Source organism: Acartia tonsa, chromosome 3 (genome assembly GCF_053477335.1).
Source record: "Acartia tonsa isolate MP-2025a chromosome 3, ASM5347733v1, whole genome shotgun sequence".
Taxonomy (NCBI): domain Eukaryota; kingdom Metazoa; phylum Arthropoda; class Copepoda; order Calanoida; family Acartiidae; genus Acartia; species Acartia tonsa.
Window position 1 is genome coordinate 33,191,255 of NC_137262.1, and position 15,035 is coordinate 33,206,289.

The 15,035-nt window shown below is 30.4% G+C and overlaps 3 protein-coding genes and 1 long non-coding RNA gene across 6 annotated transcripts in view; 3 read left to right on the top strand and 1 right to left on the bottom strand.

Moving 5' to 3' along the window:
• Positions 1–2,064: 2,064 nt before the first annotated feature.
• On the top strand, positions 2,065–3,420 carry LOC145315208 (uncharacterized). The gene is made up of 3 exons (XR_013877979.1): positions 2,065–2,169; positions 2,602–2,704; positions 3,333–3,420. It is a non-coding gene; the product is annotated as an uncharacterized LOC145315208 (long non-coding RNA).
• Positions 3,421–5,856: 2,436 nt separating this feature from the next.
• On the top strand, positions 5,857–10,120 carry LOC145314843 (uncharacterized). The gene is made up of 9 exons (XM_080154924.1): positions 5,857–5,866; positions 5,916–6,092; positions 8,116–8,386; positions 8,517–8,573; positions 8,809–8,936; positions 9,044–9,222; positions 9,424–9,506; positions 9,604–9,752; positions 9,945–10,120. Exons 1-9 carry the CDS (start codon positions 5,857–5,859, stop codon positions 10,118–10,120), a joined length of 1,230 nt encoding a protein of 409 aa, XP_080011050.1.
• Positions 10,121–10,163: 43 nt separating this feature from the next.
• LOC145314844 (uncharacterized) lies at positions 10,164–12,518 on the top strand. The gene is made up of 5 exons (XM_080154925.1): positions 10,164–10,358; positions 10,762–10,966; positions 11,221–11,755; positions 11,827–11,941; positions 12,273–12,518. The coding sequence occupies exons 1-5, from the start codon at positions 10,164–10,166 to the stop codon at positions 12,318–12,320; spliced, it is 1,098 nt and encodes a 365-aa protein (XP_080011051.1). The 3' UTR covers positions 12,321–12,518.
• A 317-nt stretch (positions 12,519–12,835) lies between these two features.
• Positions 12,836–15,035, bottom strand: part of LOC145313927 (uncharacterized) — a 37,564-nt gene continuing 35,364 nt past the window's right edge. For all 3 annotated transcript variants that reach the window (XM_080153584.1, XM_080153585.1, XM_080153586.1), the window contains exons 17-20: positions 14,331–14,414; positions 13,910–13,993; positions 13,603–13,660; positions 12,836–13,223 (exon numbers count right to left, since the gene is read on the bottom strand). In XM_080153584.1, coding sequence (XP_080009710.1) covers positions 13,628–13,660; positions 13,910–13,993; positions 14,331–14,414 — 201 coding nt within the window. In that variant the 3' untranslated portion in view covers positions 12,836–13,223; positions 13,603–13,627. The remainder of the gene's footprint in view (positions 13,224–13,602; positions 13,661–13,909; positions 13,994–14,330; positions 14,415–15,035) is intronic.

Consider the following 15,035-nt stretch of genomic DNA (forward strand, 5'->3'; position numbering starts at 1 on the left):
CTTTTGGCAATATTAATTGATATTGCACTATTACTTGACCAATAAATGAGGACTTTATAGTGACAACCTAAATTACGACAACACTTATTCTGTCATAATATCCACGTATTCTAAATCCATTGCATTGCCAACATCGTGTTCAAAACTTTAGTATAAATATCAGAAATTCTTAGAACCCTGCCTATATGAGTGATTTGTTACAATGACTTTGTAAAAGACCCAAATGCCCTAACTCAGAAAAGCCTACTGTAATAGAACACAATAGGCTTGAGACGAACTGCTTTTTATTTTTGTATTCGTGGAAAATGGTATGTAATATGATCTTTACATGATGTACAAAATTGAAAAAAATTGAAAAAAAATTTTCTAAGAGGATAACGCCAGATTTTCCTTTTGAAAATCCATCACAATCCAAAGGTAAAATATATTTTAATGTATAAAGGTAGAGGTAGAAGAAATGGAAAATAATTATAAAAAAATAAAAAATAGAACCTACTATAAAAGTTGTCTACGAATATACAATATAATAAATATAATATAATAACTACCGAAAGCCGTGTCGTTTTCTGCTATTTGTTTTTGCGAATAGCTGTTCTTGACCCTAGGTGGAGTTAAAGTTAGCAAGAAAATAACAATTGCATGTGTGTGTTTTTTTTGTGTGTGTGTATTTGTATGTGTGTGTGTGTTTCAGTGTTAAATTGGATCGTATTTGAAATGTAAAGTGTCGAAGTCATTGCTTAATCCCTTTTCAGTCAATCTTAGATTTAGGTCCTTAAAACAGATATTTTTTGTGGTGTGTCATTTTTTAGTTTGTTTTCCTAGATGAGTGAAAATATATCTTCAAGATTTTTATCTAAATAAATTATCATAAATTTATAGTGAGGTACATTTTTATTGATAAGTTATTTATTTATTGATAAGTTCTATTTTATAGAGAAGATATCGAAAACCACCTAACCGATTTATTTCTCCATTTATATTTATTTTAAAACGAAGGTTGTTAAATAAAAGGGCAAAGGAAGCAAAATATGACTTTGACTAACTTATAGTCGAATATTTTTTATCAAACAGGGGACATGTCTAAAGTTTTTTAGCACTCTAGCTCTAATAGGAGCTGCGATTAAGGTGCGGATAGGTTTCTGACTTTTCAGGTTTAAAGTTTCTGGAAAAAGAACCTTGTGGATAAATAATTAAAAACGCTACTATCGAATTTACTTTTTATATGTTTTAACGGTGAAGATTGTATATTATATTTGTCTAATAGGAAATTGAAATGTTGCCCCTACTACTTTTAATTTTCGTTCCTGACGTATTTTCAACAAATACAAGACGTGCAGAACATGCTAGAAACATTAGAAAAATTCAGGAATATTTTTATATTTTCATTTTTAAAAATCTCTTAATTAACAAACTAAAAATATACCTGACTTATTGTTGTGAACCCACAATTCTACAAATTTTAGTTGTGTATTATGATGGTCCTTGACTCCTTGGCTAGCTACTTTCCTAGGGAGGGGATTAGGTTGTGTTTTACCATCTAATACATTTTTGCTATAGCTAAATGCTTTTAATTAAATAAAATTTTAGACGTAGTTTGGGAACTATATTGTCTTAGTATCGGCAAAAAGTCTGTAACCTTTTAGGGCCATATTCATACAGAGTAATATACCTACGGGGTTCTTGAAACCTTTATTAAGCCTCACCAAACCTAAATTAAGCACAAATTTGTTTCTTCAAAAAAGTTAGTTTGTAATTCATTTTGTATTGGAGAGATTAAACCAAGACTAATAAAAGCTTACCCTGAAATTGAAGCAATAAGGTTCCGATCATAAATCTGAGGAGATTTTTAGAAAATTGGCCTCACTAAAAATTCTTTGCCTCACTTAAATTAATGAGGCTCGCTAAAAATTTATAGGAGATAATTTTGCCTCACTACATATTTTGCCAAAAAAAGTTTTTTAAGAATTCACCTCAGTTATCATTGCCAACTCTTTCCCCTTATCTAATTTCACTTTAATACCCCCCCCCCCCACCCCCTCACCATCAACAAAACCAATAGTTCAAATGAAAATATACAAATGATGCTCAACAGGATGCTGAACTTAATACTGTTCTAACAAATGGAAAACCTGATCTGGGATTTTTTAACCACAAATTTAATCCTTCAAGGTATACTACTTATCAACCACTTAGTTTTTACAAGGATAACTATGTCAAATAGTAACATAATATGTTATAGAATTTTAGAATATAGATTATGGGAATAAAATGTTTGCAGTCTACTGTCGTCCTTGCTGCTTACAGCAATAAAATATAAATAAGAAATAAAATTTATGATTATTTAGAAATACTACTTATAAATCATTCAGGTTTCTTTCAAGTGCGCTGTCTTCTTTGACAAGACAGTTACTCAATTATTGTTGAGGCTCTTAATAATTAAAAATTAAAAAATGACGTCATACAGTACAAATGACGCCAGACTATTTTAACAATGGCAGGCCAGTATACATTTTAATTGATCAACGGTAAACCAGTATGACGTCATTTTTTGTTACATCTGAGTTATTGCAATCTCTTTCATTAACATTTATTTTTTTGCAGGCAGCTAGAAAACCGGATTGGCCAGCCAGAAGGGAAAAGACTGGACAAATTTGCAAACTTTGAGCCAGTTCTTCCCATGTATGTCATGAAAAAGTTTATGAAGGTGACATTTAAAACATATTTTCGATGTTTTGGTAGTTTTACTTTACTACTAGCTTCATGCTTAATTTTGTCTCTTGGGCATTTTCTCTATCAGTATTTTATAATAAAATTAGCATTGTATTTGATCTGTTCACAAAGCTTTGCATGTATCAAAATTATAAAATTTGTTTTTGGTAGTTCTGATAATATAGCAGCTAGTTGTCTCTACATTGTATGAAATAACAAATTTCATGGTATCTATAAAGTTGTATTGCAGTTTTTAAATTCTTTTATTAAACAAAAAGATCTTAATTTGATAATTATATAGCTCTATTTGTAGACTCAATTGTACATATTCCACAAAGGATAGATAAATTAAGAATTCCAGAATATAGTATGTCTTCGAAGCCGGCTAATATACGCTGGATTAGAGCCAGTTCTAGGCCATACAAAAAAAATCATGTTTAGTATCGTATTACAGACAATTTTCCACTAATGATAAATTAAAAATCATAAAATTTATACCAATTTTGTTGACCTGGGCCTTCGTTCCCTTTGGGCTAACAAAACTAGTTTTAATCTTATATTTTTTTATTTTAATATCTGCGGAAAGCTGTCTATAATACGATGCGATAAATAACTATTCTCAGGATAAATCAAAGTTTTCGAAGGAGAAATATCGGCAACATATAAAAATGTACGGCAATGAAAAGATGAACATCGATATTGGAGCTACAGGCAGGATATAGAAAATAATTTGAAAAGCTTTGATCAGATGTCTATATGTCGAAGCTATCTATAATACAAAGTAGAACAATGTCTGTCTGTCTGTGTGTTTGTTTGTCTGTCTGTTTGTTTGTAGCGAAGGATCTCGCTAACCGCTGAACCGATCGGGTTCTCCTTTACAGGGTAGCTTTTCATAGGTCCCGGGAAGGTTTATAACTATTTTCTTGGGGGGTGGGACACCACTTTTTCTTTTTAAAACTAAAATTAAAATAGTGGGGTCGATTTCCACCCCCCCCCCACAAAAAAAACCTTAAAAATTGGTTTGATTAAACCTCTTGGGGCAAAGCCCCTAGAGGCTAGGGGCGAAGCCGCTAGTAACATATAATCTATCATTACATATCTCTGAAAACTATTGGGCAAAAATCTTTAACTTGCAGGAAAGACATAGAATTATAGAAGTTTGTGAGTCAGTACAAAATTCGACTTGCTAATTGTATAATGTTTTGAAAAAATACCTTAACGTGTATGGCACTGGATGGATGTATTGGGCCTTATTTGGCGAAAAAGATTTAAAGATGAAAAAAATTGTAAAAATTTCAAGATTGCTGAGCCCTGAAAAATTATTTCCTATGACCTGCAAGATTTCAATGAGGACAAGTTCTCTGATGATGATTTTGATTTTTCTGACTTGGTTGGCCTGTCCGAAGAATTAGAAGATTGTGTCAACTGTCCAGAATCAGAGGAAAATGAGAAGACAGGAATTGTGTCATTTCTTTTGGAATAAATAAATATCATTGTATAAATGACAAAAGAAGAAGAAAAATGTTTTTATATCAAAATAAGGAACATATATACTCTCAATCTTAGTGTTTTTATTGTAGAAGCAAAGCTGCTCTTTGAGTACTTCTGACAGTTAGAAGGCTGATTTATTTGGTATTGATTCTGCTGACAAATTAGCAACTACATTATATAACTTACTTGATCCGTCGGTATTCCTTTAACTTTATTTAAAGAATAAAGCTAGCATTTTCTGTGAGCATCAGATATTCAACTTACCAATACCATGCATATAATTGTTCTCAGTTGCTATAAATGATTGATGTTTCGAAATTCGTGCAGAGATTTGCATGCGCAATAAGCATTTTTTTTTCTTTCAATCATTTAAAAAAAATTATTTTTACCAGCTTCTCTTCTTAATAATGTTGTCATCCTTGTGTATTTATTACCTAAGCTAACAAAATATAAATGTATTTTAAAAAAATGAAATGGCATATTTCATAAGGAAAAGACGACAATTTGTTACTGAAAGACAACAGCGTTCAATATGATCCTTATGAAGATTACCTTAAACATTACAAAGATGAAGTTAAATTCAAAGGTCTGACAGAAATTAATATATCATTATCCTATCACATTAAGGAATAATGTTTTTTTTTGTCTAAAGCTTTAAACCTCAGTCAGTACTGAATTGATTAAGTTTTTTTTAATTCTAAGTAAGGTTCTAGGCTATTTCATTTTCAGATTTAAGTCTTAGTTTTAAGCTGTTTTTTTTTAGCCCGTTTCTGCCAACTTGAATACAGAGCCTATAGATGCTAGGGACGCAGCTGCTAGTAAACTTGGGTGCTAAAATTACTTTTGTTTAAAATATTTTCATTTTTTTGCGTAAAATTGTTGGTTTTCTTAAATTCTTGTATGAATATGTTTGAAATAATATAACCATTAAAAAAAAGAATTTAAAGAAATGGCTAGGTGCACAATATGAAAACTTTAACAAATTTCTGTCCACAAATCAAAGATGAAAAATCTGCTCTGCAAATTGACACATCTGAAAAGCTAGTTGAAACTGACCAAGAAGTATTTCCTACCAATAATCCTCAAAATAATCCAGCTATTAGAAGGAACAATTGAATTAATAACAAGGACAATTATTATCTTATTTAGCACAACAATAAAGGCTTACCAAATTTATTTGAAAAAAAAGTAAATTTTAAACAATAAATAAAAAATAATCCATTTAATAATTTTTGAGTTTAGATAATATACAGGAAAGATACACCAAGGTATTTTCCATAAATGTAATCTTGATATCCATAATGAATCTGAATTTAAATGGATAGAAAATTTAATTTAATTGTTATTTAAAGGTTTGATGGTAAAATCAATGAAAATTTATCCAACAATGAACCAAAAAATCCACAAAATGAAAATCCAGAAAAACAGAGAAATTATAAATATAGATTAACAGGAATTTTTCTCTTTTATTAATGTAAACTTTAAAAAATAAAGAATACATTGTGTATGATTTATAATTAACTTTAACTGCAAGTTTTTCTTTTAGATGAAAGCTATCATCTTTTTATTTTTATCTTAATTTGAATTTTCCTTTAAAGGAAACTTCACCAGGTTTTAGGTTGGTCTCAGGCTATTTTCTTTGATTTAAGTCCTGTGATGGTTTCAGGCTCTTATTCTACCCCCTTCTTACTCTTTTGAATAAAAAAAACACTCAGATGCAAGGGGTGCAGCAAGTGTATTTAAAGAGAAATGTTCGTATGCAGAAGAAACTACGAAGTTTGGTGATAATAGTGATGACACATTTTCTGATATTTTTAAGCCCTCACCAAAGTTGAGTGAGGGATTAGAAGAAAGTGGAGAGGCTTCGTTCTTTGATCAAGATTTCTTTCAAGGTTAATATTTTAATAAGCCCAAATTACAAAGAATCCATTTTTGTATGCTTTTCAGGTGTTATTTCTCAGCTTATACCAACAATGAAATAAATTTGGAAAAAAATTACGAAACCTATACGTAATTTCAGTAGTCGTTAGGGGGCAACTCATAGTGAAATTGATTGCCTCTCCATTTGCCCCCCAAATATTATTTCGCTTGTTGGTTATACTTTAAACCTGGTTATTTCAATATTTTACTCAGATTTCCTCATTCTTAAATTTTTAAAATACATTTTTAGGAGGTAGGGGGTGAGATTTTACCCGTAAGTTCTATGGGGGTTATAATTTTTTATGTGGGGGGGGGGGCCCGGGGGGGGGGGGTGAGCAGGGAATCCTTAGATTTACTAAACAAATGTAATGTTCCTTGTATCTGTGAAAAGTAATAGAAAGATTGCTTTTAAACATTGAAATATAATTCATAGTTGAGACAATAACATTGTTTCTCGTATTCATTCGAATCCGGTGGATAGGAACCGGTTCTCATCCATACGAAAAAACTATGTCTAGTATCGTATTATATCCAGCTTTCTACGAATATAAAAATGTACAATCAAAAGATTAAAACCAGTTTTTTTAGCCGGTGCCTCCGGCACCTCGGGGCTAAAAAACTAGTTTTAAACTTTTAATTGTACATTCCATATCCGCGGAAAGCCGTTTATAATACGATGCGAGAAATAACTATTCTCGTATTCATTCGAAACATATTAATATCCTGTAGATTAGAACCAGTTCTCATCCATACGAAAAACTATGTCTAGCATCGTATAATATCCAGTTTTCTACAAAAATGTACAATCATAAGATTAAAAAGCCGAGATGCCGAGATATAGTTGTACATTTTATATCCGCGGAAAGCGGTTTATAATACAATGCAAGAAATAACTATTATTTGCCCGTATGTACCTAACCCTTATAGGGGTCTAGATCTTTTTAATAAATGAAAAGTTCAACATTTGAAGGAAGTGAAAATATTGAAATTTATTCGTGCAAAAAGAATTGAAGGTTTTGCTGTTTTACTCCAATGCATCTAATTTTAATTACTGACTGAGCAGTCTGAATAAAGTACAAAGATGATTTTTAAAAGTGCTTACATATCCTTTAGAACGTACTACTTAATGAAATGAACTATATGCAAAAAATCTAAGTATTGCCAATGAGCAATTTAAAAGGATTGGATTTATATTTTTGATCGAATTTTGGATATTAGGTTAGATTCTTATTCCCATTTTAGATTAAAACATCTGTTTATAACCTCATATTATTTAAATAACTTCTTTTAGAATTAAGGTGTCTTTTGAATATTACAATATAATTTCCTATAAAATAGTTAAGAATTTTTCAATATTTAGTTTAATATGAAAACTTTATCCATATAACTACATTAATTTATCCGTAAATGTACTAATTTAATGTAGACAGTTAGAGGTTCGAAATAATGTTTGCATTAATCAACCAATAGTTATATCAAGTTTCTCTGGAAAATAATAACTTGAAAACAAACAAATAAAAATCCTTGAACTTTGTCTAAATTTTGGTTTTAAAAATGTTTAAAAAGTGATGCTAGATTATAATATTTGCTAGATTTATCCAATAAAAGTAAATGTTAACAATGAAAAAGGATTGTTTTAGGAACCTCCCTATCATTAGTAGTTTTATCAAGAGTATTTATACAAAACATACTTTTTTGATAAATTCGCTGAGAGAAAAAGTATCTGAAACTTCTTAGTTATTCATTGAAATATATTTCGGTGAACATGGCACCATCTTCAGTCTAAATGATATAAACCATATAAATTTAATTTACATATTAAAAGATAGGTAAAAAAAGAAGAAATTTGTAACACTCTAATAGTAAGATTAATTAGTAATGTAGAAAACTTTATCCATATCAAATTAATTTCTAAAGTAGTTAAACATGTTAAATATTTTTTATGAAAACATCTTTTTGCATGGTAAGCAATGCAACTAATTAAACTTTTAACAGATGATGACAACTTCTTTGGAGGAGATGACTATCAACAATCTATTGAAACACCAAACAACAGACAACCATCTTCCCCTGTCAATTACCAGAGAACTACTTCATCCCCTTTCAACCACCAAAGCCCAGCAAGACACACACCTTTCCCTATTTATCAAACACCTACTCCTTCTCCTCTAAGTTACCAGAGCCCTTCAAGACCAACACCAACTAATTTAAACTATCAGAGCCCTAAACCTACTTCTATCAACTATCATACTTCAAGATCAATTAGGTCTATGATGATTTTTAAAAAAAATAATGAAAAGTTCAAAATATATTTATTACTGGATTTTTTGAAATAATAATCTTCTTTAAAAGTTCAAAATTTAAAAAGAACACAGTGAAATCATCAAATAAATTAGGTTTGAAGATGAAAATAAGATAGGTGAAGCTTCAAATGATGATGACAATATTTTCATAGGAGGGTTCAGTAGATTTGATTTTCATATTGATTACACAGATTAAATTTATAATAAGTTCAAAATTTTATCAAAACAGAATTTTACTTCAGTTACAAAAAAATTCTTTAATCCTTTTTTTTCATAACATAGGAGTATTTAGATTTTCACTTAACACCCCTCTGCTTTTTATCTTTAATTGAATAAGAAGCTTGAACATTTAAATGAAAAATGAATTTCTACTAACTCATAACACAGTAACACCTGAAAATGTAAGTACAGAAGAGGTTGTACTAGAACCATATGCTGTTGAGGATGATAGTGTTGAGTCTAGAACTGATGCTAATAGTAGAAGTGATTCTGCTGAATATGATAGCTTAAAAGGTATACTTTTAGATAATTATAATAAGATTTTTTCAAGCAAAGAACAAGTAGCCCCAAGATTGAGGAAATGAATCCTTCATAAACAAATCAGTTATTATACTTATAAGGAAAAGAAATACATGAGCGCAACTCCCCTGCATATGGACCACCAGTTACTGAAGATTCCTATGGACCAGCCCTTGGCCAACCTATTGGTACACCTGGTGGGTTTGTTGACCAACCTGGGGATGAAATTGACTCTTATGGTGTTACAGCAAGCCCGCCTCTAGGATTTGATGATTTTCAGGTTATTACCAAAATGTCTCTAAAAATAACAATTTTGAAACAGTTTATCCAAAATATATTATATTGGAAGTTAAATTGATAATATAATAATTTTTTAAAGCAAAACATTCTTATAATGTTATAATAAAGAATTTGTAATGTTTCTGTTGATAAATAAATGTAATACAAAACTAGTAAAATGTTTTCTATTCTGTGCATTTAGGGAAATGGAATAGATGGAGATTTTAATGGACCTTTCTTGCAGAATTTTTCACCATCACCTCCAGAATATAATGAACATATAGGGTAAGTTGTTTCAATAATTGTAAACTAGGATAATCACAAAAAAAGTAATGAAATATAAGAAGCAAACCTCTATTTTTAAAATTAAAATATGATTTAGAATCAACACAAGACAAGCTCCTTACCCAGCTGTATCCAACACCCACAGTACATTTGTCCAATCTGCTGTACCCGCAGTTCCTGCCCCACACCCGACTGTCTATACCTACAGGATCACTCCAGAGCCCCATCAGTCACATGGGGGTCCAGGTAAGCAATAAAGCAAGTTAAATGCATGTCAGATTTGTATTAAAATCCAAACTGTAGCATACCAATTTATGTTTTCAAATATAATACCATCACCTACCTAAAAAAAAACAAATTCAACTTATCTTACTTTTAAACACCGATGGATTTACATAACCTGTAGTAACTTCCTATTCTGAACTAGAGTACTTTCAGGATTTTCAGCACCATTGGCACATTCATCGCCAGCACTGTTTGTTCCAGCTCATGCTTCTCATCAACAACAACAGCAGTATCATTATGATGAATCTCCCAAAGCATTCTCTTATGCTTATGCTGTGGATAGTCAGTATCATGGCACTCATTTTAACAAGGAGAGTTTTGTTTGCTAATATGTTTTTGATAGGTTATATTTCTATAATTTATCCAAAATCAATGGTCAAAGAAACACTTTCAAAATATAAAAAAAAGAATTTCACACTTTTAAAACAAAACATAACTTACCTTAATCAGAATGAACATGCGGATGGTACAGGTTTAGTTTCAGGAAGGTACAGTGTCCTGTTGCCAGATGGCAGGATACAACATGTTCATTATACAGCTGATCCTTATGGAGGTTTCAAGGCAGAGGTAAGATTATGGTTCATATTTTTCTAACTAGATGGCATGAAAAGTATGTACATCACACAGCTAATGCTTATGGAGGTTTCAGGCTAAAGGTAAGATTATGCTTAATATTTTTCACAATTGATGGCATAAAAAAGTATGTATATTACACGGCTGATCCTTAAGATAAGAGGTATGATTAAAGTACACTTTTTTCTCACTAGGTGGCACTACTGTGTTACATTTTTACAATATAATGCAGAAGTTCTTGAAATAAGTGACTCATATTAATAGAAACTTTCTCATTCTTTTCTAAAAATATGTTAAACTGTTTGAAGAGATAATTATTTTTAAAAAAACATAAAATTTGTGTTTTGTGAGGTCAACCAACATAATTTTTAAAAATGTATAATCATCTATTAATAAGGTAAAATACGATGGAGAAGCAAGCTATCCAAGTGCTCCACATTACTCCAGCCATGGAGGAGGTCCAGGTTTCCATGGTGGAGGAGGAGTAGCTCATGCAACTGGTCCTGTGGTTCATGCCAATACATTTCAACCTTCTCATGCAAATTTTCATCCCAGTCCAGGATTTGCACCCACCCCACATCCAAGTGCTGGAGGTTTTCAAGGCAGGAACCAAAGGATAAACCAATAGACCTAACAATTGTAATATTCATTTAATTAGGATAAAGATGAAATCAGAATAAAAGGTTTTATGGATAGAAAATTAAATAACTGGCAGTTTTTGACAAAAAATCTTCTTTTCATTTAGCAGGTAATCATAAAGTTATACATTGTTTCTTTGAGCCCTATTTTTTTCTAAACTATCAAAAAGTTAAACCTGAAGTTAAGGTTTATTCTATCCTAATGTCCCTGGTTACAGATGATTTTCATGGAGGATTAGTGGGTCATGTGACCACACAATCAACAGCTGACTTCCATGTGACCACAGTATCACCTCCTGTCACTCACAGTAACATTGGTTATCCAGAAACTGTCCAATATCCAAATTTGATTCCTAACAAACCTGCTACTAATGGATTGGTTGATAGTTATGGAGCCCCTATAAATGGTCATTCAAATGATGTTCAAGTTCAATATCATGGAGATTATGGATTAAAATCACCAATTTACAAAAGAAATGCTAAGAAACTTGAATCAAGGGCTGGTACACCTGCCCCAAATTACCTGGTTGCAAATGAACAAACTTACAAGAAAAATCTGCAAAAATTTAAGCAAGAAAATCCGCAATCCCACCAATATCAAGCTGTTGTGAAAAGAAATATAAGAAAGGAAGAGGCAGGACAAGAGACACCAGAAGCTCAACCTATTCCTGATTTTTTAGTAGCTAATATAGATGCGTTCAATGAAGAGTATGATAAGAACCAAGAGGATAAACATTTTCAGTCATTTGAAAGGTAAATCAAAATTTGTTATTATTTAGAAAAGTTTTTAAAAGCCAAAAAAACTTGACAAAATACTTGTTTAGGAATGAACTATCACAAGATGAATCAAATGATGATCTAAAAGCAACTGCCAACTCTAATATTGATGAAGAAGTTCAAGTAGCTTATGGTTACAGATTACATGATCATGTTGCTCAGGCATAGAATACTATAGATACTAAATAGTTGAACAAATAAGTCTAAAATTAGAACGCTACTAACACCATTTTGATGAAAGAAAAAGAACAAACAGATGATACATTAAAATTACAGAAAGTCAAAAATTTAAGTCATGTTTTTGAGAAAATGAGTTTGAGTGTTCAGAGGTAAGATGCGCAGAGACTGTTATAATAAGTGACTTTAACAAATAGATAAACAAACATCCTTAATTACATTATATTTAATGATTGACATGAATGAACTGATCTAGTATTTTTAAGAAAATAACATTTCTAAATGATATTTCATCTATAGTTAACTATGATCTTAGGCTACTGAATTTCCACAAATTATGTATAATGGTTATTTTCCACAGTAATAGTTAAAATAATCACATAGGACAAAGTTTCTTTAAAAACTAAAATATTTGAGTATGATCGATCTATTTCTTGTTTATTTGTTGTAAGTCAAAGTCACTAAACCTCATTTGACTTGGCCTTTTTATTAACTAGATTATTATTGTATTATTTGTTTGTCAATAATTTATTATATTTGTTTAAATAAATGTTAAATGGCATTTTTAGTTTTTGTTTTATTTTTATAATAGAATTTTTTGTTTATCTAAATTACTTAATTTTGATATTTATACTATACAGAAAACTCAGCCCTTGGATTGCAAGATGTGTATCCGCTTTTGTAAAAGTTTGAACCTATATAAAATTCGTAATTGAAAACTCCCACATTATTCTGTAACATGGCAAAACTTAATGTTTGACCAATTGTATGGCAGATATTTTCAATGAAAATCCCTTTATCTTTTACCCATCTGAATGACTTGTATACAGACTATCAAGTGAACTATTGTGGAGTAGCTTCGTTGTTTAAAATATTTACTTGAACATAAGTATATTTATTTTATTTGCACTAAGACATAATAAAAATGGCAAACAACATTAAATTAATTTATCATAAACAGTTCTTAAAACATATAAAATTGTTTTGTTACATATAAAGATTACAAAAGTTGGAAATATAAAATTTATCACATTTAACTGAAAGATAATAAAAAGTAAATATTTTAGGTTAGGTACAAATTTAGAATTTCGATGATAAAAATTTTAAAATATAAAAAGTCTTTAGACATAGTTTAATTATGTACATTAATTACATTATTTAATACAGAGTATATACATAACATTTTTATAAAATGATATAAAATAAGTCATCATGATGAAGCTTTTTTAGATTATTTTCTTTTTAAAATTCTTTCTGTAAGAATAACCTAAAAAATATAAGATTATTTTAGAAGGTAATTCTTGTCATAATGACGACATAAACATAAACAATGCTCTGACAAAAATAATCACTTTTGCCAACCAATTAGGATCTTGCCAACTAAAAAACCTTAAGATGCCAATTTTATAGTTTTTTGTCTTCAAGTAAAAACTTCCAGCAACACCGTTTAAAGTTTCCTGGAAACCTGAAGGATTAGGAACTGGAACCTTAATTTGTTATATGCCTTCATATTTTACATTATTTGTAAAAATTTCAGTATCTTGTCAACTTCAACTGCTTTGTTAAAGTCTTAAATCTGTTTTTTTTATATAACTGGATGCCAAAAAAATGCTATTTTAACTTTTTAAATAGTAAAAACAAATTACCTTTTGTAGGGTGTAAGATTAAAATTTAGGCACCATGAGAATGAGAAATGCATCGAACCTAAATAAAATAAGAAAATAATTATAAATTAATCATAGCTAAATTGTAAATTTGAACTTATTAATGCCTGTTGTTGTGACTCTTTAAATCAAGTTTATATAATATTTTATAACAAATAATTATTGTTATATAATATTCTTTTAACAAACTATGCTTTAATAGTTGTATAGATAATCTTAATTTTCTTTTAAAATCTTGGCTTCCCTTACTCTGTCTGTCTATCTGTACTGTTAGTATATATATATTTACCTTGATATGTTCATCTGGTACGTACTGTTGTTGTCCGGCTGCAGTTGTCACGTTATACCATTCCCAGGTTACACCGAGACCGTTCTGTAATATAATAAAATAAAAATGGGAAAATTAAGATTATCTCTAAAAGTTAGGTGTTTTTGTTGAACAAAGAGAGAAGGCGAGAGAGAGAAAATTAAAAAGTTAACGAAAAAGAGAGAAAGATAAAGAGAGGGACATAAAGAAAAAAAGAGAGAGAAAAAGAGTTAGAATTTTGCAGTACCGACGAAAGGACAGGAAATCTATTACCTGGAATCTTACCTGTAAAGAAAAATTGTAGTATGTCTAACTGTCTGTACAAAATGTGAAGAAAATTATGCAACAAATTGACACACATAAACAAACATCCTGCTTCTTTATACATAGAGTTTCTAATTACCGTTTCTGAATCAGGACAGGATGGAGATGAAGGAAACTCAGCTCTCACAGGAGTTGTTGTTAGTTTGTCTGACAGCTGCCATACCTAGATACATATAGTAATTAATATTCAGCTCTCACAGGAGTAGTGGTTAGTTTGTCTGACAGCTGCCATACTTAGATACATATAGTAATTAATATTCAGCTCTTACAGGAGTAGTGGTTAGTTTGTCTGATAGCTGCCATACCTAGATACATATAGTAATTAATATTCAGCTCTTACAGGAGTTGTGGTTAGTTTGTCTGATAGCTGCCATACCTAGATACATATAGTAATTAATATTCAGCTCTTACAGGAGTTGTGGTTAGTTTGTCTGATAGCTGCCATACCTAGATACATATAGTAATTAATATTCAGCTCTTACAGGAGTAGTGGTTAGTTTGTCAGACAGCTGGCATACCTAGATACATATAGTAATTAATATTCAGCTCTCACAGGAGTAGTGGTTAGTTTGTCTGACAGCTGCCATACCTAGATACATATAGTAATTAATATTCAGCTCTCACAGGAGTAGTGGTTAGTTTGTCTGACAGCTGCCATACTTAGATACATATAGTAATTAATATTCAGCTCTTACAGGAGTAGTGGTTAGTTTGTCTGATAGCTGCCATACCTAGATACATATAGTAATTAATATTCAGCTCTTACAGGAGTTGTGGTTAGTTT

What these genes read in the sequence shown, in the direction of transcription:
- LOC145314844 (XM_080154925.1), top strand. Translation starts at nt 10,164, where the DNA reads ATGGTCAAAGAAACACTTTCAAAATATAAAAAAAAGAATTTCACACTT. An exon ending in CATTTTCAGTCATTTGAAAG is followed by an intron (nt 11,756 to 11,826) that starts GTAAATCAAAAT and finishes ATACTTGTTTAG; the next exon opens with GAATGAACTATCACAAGATG. An exon ending in TACATGATCATGTTGCTCAG is followed by an intron (nt 11,942 to 12,272) that starts GCATAGAATACT and finishes CTATGATCTTAG; the next exon opens with GCTACTGAATTTCCACAAAT.
- LOC145314843 (XM_080154924.1), top strand. An exon ending in GATGATGACAATATTTTCAT is followed by an intron (nt 8,574 to 8,808) that starts AGGAGGGTTCAG and finishes AACTCATAACAC; the next exon opens with AGTAACACCTGAAAATGTAA. An exon ending in TAGGATTTGATGATTTTCAG is followed by an intron (nt 9,223 to 9,423) that starts GTTATTACCAAA and finishes CTGTGCATTTAG; the next exon opens with GGAAATGGAATAGATGGAGA.